The following is a 9,804-nucleotide window of genomic DNA, read 5'->3' on the forward strand; positions in this document are numbered from 1 at the left end:
GATTTAATATTATTGACTGTATGGTTGACGCGGTGCCTAGGTAACTGGCTACCATACAACGGGTAGCGGGCTCGATTCCTACACGGAGTAAATCTTTGTGTGATTTTCCCACCTTGGGCAAGGCGAGAGGGAGTGTCAGACTCTTACTGACTTAAACCACACCTTTCTACTCCTGCTTTTCGAGCCGGAGTCCCGGTACCAGTACCAGTACCGGGACTCCGTCTCAAAAATCAGCTGCGGAATCCACCTAGACAGGCGTGACAATTTTATTATAACAGTTTTTAAGGTATAGAAAACCAAAACTCTTGCAGTAGACTACCACGAAACATTAATGTAATATTGAACCAACAACAGTCGAACCTTAATTTTCTTCTCATACGAGAGTAAAGAAACCTTATACACGGGCCGGAGCCAAGTGTATAAGGGGAAGTTTAAATAGAATAGGTGGATGATAAAGTAGATGATGTTAAGAATTTTCTTGTGATGCGGCAAGTGTTGAGGATGGTAGCTTTTTGTAGTGTGTGGAGAGTGTATGTAGGCATGTGGAGAGTGTTGAGGCTTTGTGTGAGGGACTTCGGTATGATACCAGTGGTTGAGAGGACTATGGGGACAATATGGACTGTTTGGGCTCTCCACTGCGTTTTGATCTCTATAGCGAGATCTTGATATTTACTTAGTTTCTCGGATATGGTAGATTGTATGTTGTGTGAGTTTGGAATGGCAATGTCTATCAAGTATACTGTTTTATTAATTTTGTCATGTACTGTAATGTCCGGTCTATTGAAATGAATCGTTTTATCTGTTACAATTGTTCGGTCCCAGTATATCTTATAATTTCTATTTTCTAATATTGTTTCGGGCTTATATTTATAGTATGGGACCATTTGGTCTATCAGGCTATATTTATAAGCTAGTTGTTGGTGTATTATTGCAGAGACCTGATCGTGCCGGTGCTTGTAGTCAGTCTGTGCGAGAGACTTACAAGCTCCGGTAATGTGCTGGATGGTTTCTGAGGCAAGGTTGCAATGTCGGCATAAATCATTTTGTTGGTTAGGATCTCTCATTATGAATTTTCTGTAGTTGCGGGTTGCTATGATTTGATCTTGTATGGCCAACATAAAGCCCTCGGTTTCGGGAAACAGTTCACCGCGTTTGAGCCACTCGTTCGACTTAATTTTATCGACGTGTGGTTGGCTCAAGAACGACCGGTGTCTCCCGTGAAGTGCTTTTTGGGACCATACTGCAATCTTGTCTTCATCAGTAACAATGATTTCATTAGTTTGCGTGTCTCGGTTATGTAGGTTTAGTGGTGTGAAGTTTTTGTCTGTTTCTGCGACATGTCTATGGAGTGGCGAATGTTCAGATTTACTGTGGAAATAAGATCTAAGACTTGAAATTTGTTTATTGTGTAGGTTTTGAATGTCTATTAATCCCCTTCCTCCTTCTTTACGTGGTAATGTGAGTCGTTGTATGCATGATTTAGGATGATGTTTTCGGTGTTTGGTGAGTGTTGTGTTGATGATTCGTTGTAATTTTCGGGTGTTCGTTTTCGACCATTGTATTATGCCAAATGAGTAAGTGAGAATGGGTATTGCAAATGTGTTAATGGCTTTAATTGTGTTCCTGGCGTTTAAATTTGTTTTAAGAATGAGATTGAGTCTGTGGGTAAATTTTTTAATAAGTTCTTGTCTTGTGTTTTTGTGTTGGATTTGTCTGGACTGTCTAAACCCTAAATATTTGTATGTGTCGTGTTCTTCCATCGGTTCAATTGTTTGGCCTGTTTCAAGTGTGTAGCTATTATTCTCGAATTTTCCCTTTACTACTGACATAACTTTACACTTGTCTACTCCAAATTGCATGCATATATCTATAGAGAATTGTTGTGTTACATCTGCTAAATGGGATAATAACATTTGGTCTGCTGCGTATAACTTTATGTCGTCCATGTACATAAGATGTGATATTGTGTATTGTGTACTGTTGTTTGTGAGTGTGTAACCTGCATTTGTTTTGTTCAATAGGTGTGAGAGTGGGTTCAGTGCCATACAAAACCACAAAGGGCTTAGAGCGTCGCCCTGGAAGATGCCTCTCTTTATATTAATTGGTTGGGTGATTATTGTAGTCGTGGATTGGTTTATTTTGAGAATAGTTTGCCAGTTTTGCATAGAGGATTGTAAAAATGATTTTATTGTTGGGTGAATTTTATATAAGTTTAGTACGTGTAGCAACCAGCTGTGTGGGACAGAATCAAAAGCCTTTTGGTAATCGATAAACATTGTGTGGATATCTGTTTTACTCTTAACTGCGTGGTTCATAACGACAGCATCAATGGTGAGCTGCTCTTTGCAGCCTTGGCTGTACTTGCGGCAGCCTTTTTGTTGTTCCGCTAGAATATTATGTTTTGTTAGATGATCGTAGATAATGTTACTAATGCAAGCTGTCAAAATTTTGTAGAATGTTTGAAGACATGTAATAGGTCGATATTTAGCCGGGTTTGTAGAGTCATTCGTATCTTTAGGTATCATGTATGTTATCCCCTGTGTGATGTATGTTGGTAGCAAATGTGGTGATTGGATGAATGTGTTTAAGTGATTGTGTAGAAATGGATGTAGGGTTGTGAATTTTTTATACCAATAGTTGTGTATGTGATCTGTACCGGGTGACTTCCAATTCTGTGTGTTTTTAATGACATTTAAGAATATATCTATTGGTATAAATTCGAATTGCATTTCCTCGTGTTCTAAGTTTACCTCGTGTATCCAAGACGCTGTGTGGTTATGACACACCGGGTTTTCCCATATACCTGCCCAGAACTCTCGGAGAGTTTCTGCGGAAGGAGTTTGTACGTTTTGGGTTAAGGTGCCTGTGGATGTTAGGTTTCTATAGAAGAATTTTTCGTTATTTGCGAATCTACTATTTTCTAATTTACGGTTTGTACATGTTAAGTATCTTCTGAGCCTACTAGATGCTGCGTTTAGTTTCTGCTTCATTGTATCCAGAAAGTGTGTCATTTGTGTGTTGGGGTTTTCATATTGTGCGTGTAACCGGTACTTTGCCTTTATAATTTCTACAGCTGCTACTAGTCTTGGACTTCTATTACCTTTTATGTATTGCGATAATCTTCCTATATTTGCCCTCAAACCTTTTATTTTTCTTTCTAATCTTGTTTGCCACTTTCGTTTTCTGGTATTAATTGTTTGTCGTTCGGTCTGTACAGTGTATGTTATTTTAGCTCCATTATATTTAGCTGCAGTCCAGGCAGCAGAGTAAATAATAGTTTGTAAATTATTGAAGTCAGTATCTATGGTTGCGTACTTGGGAAGGATATTATTGTTTATATAATTTACGGTAGCGGAGAATTTTCTAGATGTTTTTTGTTTAGGAATGTATGGTCTATTGGTGGGATCAGTATCAGCAAAATATTGATGTGCTTGTTGAAATAAATCTTCGATCTCTTGGTTTATTTCTGTGTTTGTGTGTATCGTGTCGAATTGTTCTAGATGGATATCATTTAAGAAGTTGCCATCTATGTTTGGCGAATGTGTTGGGGTTATAGTATCAGTGTTTGTGTTGGTATCCTGTGAGACATTATTTGTGTGCATGTCAGTATGTGTGTTAGATATGAATGGTTGTGTATGAATATTTTCATCGGGGTATTCTGCGATGTATGAATGTGTACTTAAGTGTTGATTTGTATCTGTTTCATGTATTAATTGTTCAGAGACTTGCTTTTTAATCTCTGCTAATCTGTTGACGTTAATATATTTGTTATTTATAATTGCTCTTACTTGATCAGACAACCTTTGCTCTGTAATGTGGGATAATTCTGGGAAAGCAGTTATAAATTGTTCATGTAAGGATTTCCTATAAGCTGTTTTATTTGTTTCTAAGTAGGTGATTTTATAATATATTTTCATTATTGTTTCATTATATTCGTTTGTCCATTTCATACGTTGTCCAGGTTGTATATTATTTTGTGTGTTATTTATTGGTGTTACATGAGTTATTGTTGAGTGTTGTTGCCTTATCGGGGTTATTTGTAGTTCGGTTCTAACTTGTTCATAAATCTGGTCTATTGTTGTTTGTGGCAGTAGTTTCTTCTGAACAATTGCTCGACGTTGGTCGCCTATGCGCTGACGGCTAACTTCCATGGATGGAAATTTTTCTAAAAATTTTGTATGTAATGACGGTAGGTATGCGTTTTTGTCGGTTTCCATGTTAGTGAGAAGAAGATAGTTGCGTAGGATGAATTCGTTCATATCTGTCGTCCATTTCCTACGCGTTTTGACAGTCCTTGTGGTGGGTACAACTTCATCGACAGAATTTGCCAGCTGCACAACATCCACTGACTGAATAGTTGATGATAAAGATGGCGTCGGGGAGACGCAGAATGATTGTGATGTTGATGAAATTGATGGGAAAAGTGATGTGGAGGATGACGAAGAAAACTGTGAAGATTCGTCATCCAATTGAGGCGTAGCCTCAGATTGCTTTTTCAATTTTGATCTAGTAATCATGTGATTCCCACGAGTAGCTAGGGACCTAAAAGTCGACCACAGCAGAGCCCTGCGTTCACTGTGGCAAGGGTAAATGAAACTGGAGGTCCCCCGGTCTCCAGAGTTGGCATACTCTCGACTAAGCACCCCCTTAGCCACGCAGCCCTCGGCGTATGCAACCTTGGCTTGGGTTGTATCTCTTTTGGTCGGACTCCTCACCCCAGTTGAAGTAAAACTAGGGATCAGAGCCCTTAAGCCCCACCACGTCGACAACGTAGCTCTAGTTATATCTGGTCTATTATAGTGGACAGTTCTGTCTGTTAAAATGGCTCGATCATAGTATAGTTTGTGCGTGGTATTTTCTAATACGTTTTGTGGTGTGTACTTGTAATAAGGAGTGTTTGTGTCTGGTATGAGTTTGTGTTTGATTGCTAGGTTCTGATGGATGATGTTTGCAAGTTGATTGTGTCTGTGAGTGTAGTCTGTCTGTGTGAGTGTTGTGCATGCTCCTGTAATGTGTTGAATGGTCTCGGGCTGGGTGTGACATTTGCGGCATTTATCATTTGTAATCGTAGGGTCTTTGATGATGAATTTTCTGTAATTTTTTGTATTAATTATCTGGTCTTGTATAGCAATTATAAAGCCTTCGGTTTCCGGAAATAAATTGCCTATTTTAAGCCATTTATTGGAAGCTATTGTGTCTATGTGCGCCTGTTCAAGGTCGTGGGGATGACGACCGTGCAATACTTTCTTCTTCCAATCTTCTAATTTTTGTTTCTGTGGGTCGTTGTTGATGTCGTATGATAAGTTTGGTTCGTGTAAGTTGAGAGGTGTGTAGTTGGTGTCATGTGTAACGATGGCTTTGTGGATGTTGCTTGTATTAGATTTTGTGTGGAAAAATAGTTTTAGTTTTGCTATTTGTTTCTGCCAAAGGTGGTGGATGTCTATAAGACCTCTCCCTCCATGTTGTCGTTTGATTGTTAATCTTTCTATAGCGGATTTTGGGTGTAGATTGTTGTGTTTGGTAAGTGTGGTGCGTGTAGTTCTTTCTAGTTGGCAGATCTCAGTTTTCGACCATTTAATTACTCCAAATGAGTACGTTAGAATAGGAATCGCGTAGGTGTTCAGTGCTTTTATTAAATGCTTACTAGAAAGTTGAGTTTTACATACGGCGCTTACTCTATTTTTATATTCATTCTTTAGTGTATTTTTAATTGCTGTGTGATCTAAACCCTTTAATTGTTTGTAACCTAAATATTTATAAAAGTCTTCCGGTTCCATAGCTGTGATAACGTCAATATTGTTAATTTCGTAGTCCCCTGGTTTAATTTTGCCCCGAATAATGTGTATGGTTTTACATTTATCCAACCCAAACTGCATGTTAATATCTCTGCTGAATTTTGAAGTAATATCTATTAGTGTTTTCATTTCTTTTTCCGACTTTGAATATAGCTTGATATCATCCATATATATTAGATGAGAGATAGTGGTGACTTCTGCTGTGTGCGTAAGACAGTAGCCTGCTTGGCTACGGTGAAGTAAGTGGGATAGAGGATTGAGGGCGAGACAGAACCACATTGGGCTAAGGGAGTCGCCCTGGTAAATGCCTTTTTTAATAGTGATTTGACGGGTTGTTATAGTATTGTTGCGATAATTTAATTGAAGTGTGGTTTTCCACTGCGACATTATATTTTTCAGGAATTTTATAATTTCGGGGTTTATTTTATAAATCTGTAATATTTCTAATAACCAGGAATGTGGGATACTATCAAAAGCTTTTTTATAATCGATGTAGGTGCAATGTAGATTTTTATTTTTCGCGGCAGCGTGTTTGTGTATCACGGAGTCTATAACTAGCTGTTCCTTGCAGCCCATGTGGCCCCGTCTACACCCTTTTTGCTCCTCTGCTATTATGTGGTGTTGTTCTATGTGCTTGTTGATTTTTGTAGTGATTGTGGACGTTATAATTTTGTATATTGTGGGTAGACATGTGATGGGTCTGTATTGGGAAGGTTGTGCTGTATATTGCGTTTTCGGCAGCATATAAGTTATTCCAGTAGCAATGAATTCTGGTATGTTCTGTTTTCCTAAGATGATTTCTGTTATATTTTTTGCTAAAATTTTATGTAGACAATCTAATTTTTTGAACCAGTAATTGTGTATTTTATCGATACCGGGACACTTCCAGTTATGGAGTTTTGCTGTGGTATTAGTTATATCAGACTCAGTAACCTCCACGAAGTCCATTTCTTCCAATGAACTCCATCTGGCTGCTTCGTCTGATATCCAATCAGCTGTTTCATTATGTTGCACTTCATCTTCCCATATACCTGACCAAAATGCCTCAAGTTGTTCTGTTGTAGGTAATTCTATGTTAGTGTCATGAGGTGTTTCTGTTGTTTGTGTTTTTGTTCGTAAGTTTCTGTAAAAAATCTTTTCGTTCATAACAAATGTGGAATTATGATTCTTACGCTCTTGTGCTTTTTTGTATCGCTTTAGTCTATGGGATTTTAATGCCAATTTTTGCTTCAGAGTATCTAAATATTCTTCCGGTCTCCTATTGTCTGCTTCGTGTCTCGTGTGTGTAGTGTATCTTTGGTTTCTGAATATTGCTTCTACTCTTTTAATTACTCTATTTGAACGATTATTATTTATGTATTGTGTTAGTCTACTACAGTCCGCTCTAAGTTTATCTATATCTCTTTCTAGCCTAATTTGCCATGCTGGCTTATTGTTAGTTTTAGTTCTCGTATTGCCTGTGTAATTAGTAATTTTATAATTCAATTCTTCGGAGATTACAAGTGCTGTGCAGTAAATCAGTGTGTGTACATCTGTTAGTTTGGTGTCATCAGTAGTGTATTGGGTAAGGATATTTTTATTAAATAGATTGACAAGTTGCTGTAGTTTTGGTGAGTACCTAAGCTTGGGTAGTTTTGGTCGGGCTGCCGGGTTCATCCCGGAATATAAGTTAAGAGCTGTTTTGAATTTATCATTTAGTTGTTGTGTATACGTGTCAGTTAGTACATTTTGTTGAATATCAGCTTGAATTTCGACATCATTTTCTATTGTTATAGTTAGGTTTTCAGTTTGTGTGGATGTATGTGTGGCTTGGGAATGTGTGTGTGATTGATAGACTGAAAGGGTTTGAGTGTTAGATTCTGATTGAGTAGTATGTGTTAAAGAGTTTGGTTGTTCTTGTAGTATCTCTTCGGCTGTATTATCTGTATATATGTTGTGATTGTTAAGACTCTCAATGTTTTCTAATTCAAGTTGTGTGCGGACATCTTCCTTTAACTGATCTATCTCGCTTTGGGACAAAAGTTTGTTTCGGACTATAACTCTTCGTTGATCTGCAATTCTTTGTTCTGAGACTATAACATCTGGGTATTGATGGGAGAAAAGTTGATGCAGTTGTCTGTATGTGGTCATGTCGGGCTCTAATTTAGTAATGTGTAGGTAGGTTCGCATGATGAATAGGTTAACTTCTTTACTCCATTTCATGCGAACTCTTGTTTTTCCGGCCTTGGTGGACGCGGGTAAGAAGGTAGACACCTCCCGCGCAACATTCAAGGTCGGATTCCTATCACCAGTGCTCAAAGTAGCAATGGGGAGTGATGATGATGATAATATGGGTGACGATGGTAGAGATGGTGATGATGATCTAGATGGTACGTATGATGCTGTGCTTGGACTATACGGTTCTACAGGGGTGTTTGTCCTGTCTGTTAGTGTGCTACCATCGTCAATGATTTCGGCTGTCGTATCTTTGTTGATGGGAGCCCGCCTGCTCAACTCCGCACCACTGACGGATCGCATGCTGAAACACCCAGCGTCAGCTCCAGGTGTGCCCCGGCGATCGCCCCCGGGCAGCGGTCCTATACGTTTCCTCTTTGACCGAGTCTCCATTTTGAATGGGTATCCAGAGCCACGTTAGCCACGCCAGTAATTTCATAATCGTGTGTCCGCCCCCCACGTGATCAGATGGTCGATCCGGACGTGTGGTTGTTTAGGGGGCTTATTATTATTATTATTATGTTTCGGCATGTCTTTTCCGAGTAGTCCCGTTAGTAAATGCCGATTTCATCTAGATGTTTTTATAATAATTATGACGAGTTAAAGTGCTCTTGTAGCCTATTTACAAAAATAAATTCATGATTCATTAAATGTTTCGAAAAAAAAATGTACGATTTAAAAAATCCTCCCAACAAAAATACAACTTTATAGCAGCCGTCCCAAAATATCCTTTGCACACGCAATGTATATTCAGGTTTGACAAAAAAACTTTGAAACTTCCTTGAACCAATATTTACACTGGGTTTTTATAAAACCATACGCAGATCCCTAAAAAACACAGAGCTCGTCTATTTTTTTTCCTGCTCTATTTGCATACTGTCACACCGCATACATTTTGTAAAGGAGCGTTATCGTGGACGCGTTTTTTTCAACATTTTTATAATTGCTTTGATTAATTAGTTCGGTGTAATTTCGGTTACGGAATTTCGGCCATGTTTTTGGATAGTAGTAAACTCATTTACTAACGAATAGGTAATTTTCTTTTGTTTATTTTATAGGAGGGTTATAAAGGTTCGTTGTGAGGTTATGTTAATTATAATTATTATGAAAGGAATAATGGTGCTTACTTATGTGCGTAATTATAAGTTTTCCGTTAAGTGCCAAGCTCATTGTTTTTACCTCAGCGGCTTGGTCTGAAAGAAAATAAAGAACTTTTGAGGCTTCTGATAGGAAACTCAATATTATAATTCACGATGGAAGTTTAATTAAGAAATACACGGAGGTTAATTAAGCTCCGTAGGTATATGTCGATATAAAAAATAAAGAAGACTGATGTTTACGATGTAAAAAATATGTTTTTCATCGTTCTTTTTTGACATCAATATATTCAGTAATTTGATTAATTTGGCCTCCTAGATGAAAAATTACAATCTTTTTTACTCAAAAAAAGCTTCGAAAAGCCATGAGTATCTAAATACAACATTGTCTTACAATAGCGACAATGCCATTTACTCTAAAACGTCCAAAAAAACATTCAGAAATATTTACTCCAAAATGAAGCATACATACATACTCACATACCTACATAACTTCAGGCCTGTCTCCTAAAGGGTTAGGCAGAGACATTGAACCACCAATTCCTACCAATCTTACCTCAGAGAATGCACAGCCAATTGCTACGAATCTTACACACCTCTTTCGCTTCATCAGCTATTATACTACACCATGAAGCTATTATAAAAAAACTAAATAATTACTTAATAAAAAAATTACTCATGTTCCACTTATTAGCTGT

At 37.9% G+C, this 9,804-nt stretch overlaps 1 protein-coding gene across 1 annotated transcript; it reads right to left on the reverse strand.

Moving 5' to 3' along the window:
• Nucleotides 1-431: 431 nt before the first annotated feature.
• On the reverse strand, nt 432-8,529 carry LOC118279092 (uncharacterized). Its single transcript, XM_050694479.1, has 5 exons — nt 4,056-8,529; nt 3,348-3,578; nt 2,751-2,827; nt 983-1,368; nt 432-727 (listed from the first exon to the last, which is right to left on the reverse strand). The coding sequence occupies exons 1-5, from the start codon at nt 8,400-8,402 to the stop codon at nt 432-434; spliced, it is 5,337 nt and encodes a 1,778-aa protein (XP_050550436.1). The 5' UTR covers nt 8,403-8,529.
• Between the last annotated feature and the right edge of the window lie 1,275 nt (nt 8,530-9,804).

Source organism: Spodoptera frugiperda, chromosome 6 (assembly GCF_023101765.2).
Source record: "Spodoptera frugiperda isolate SF20-4 chromosome 6, AGI-APGP_CSIRO_Sfru_2.0, whole genome shotgun sequence".
NCBI lineage: Eukaryota > Metazoa > Arthropoda > Insecta > Lepidoptera > Noctuidae > Spodoptera > Spodoptera frugiperda.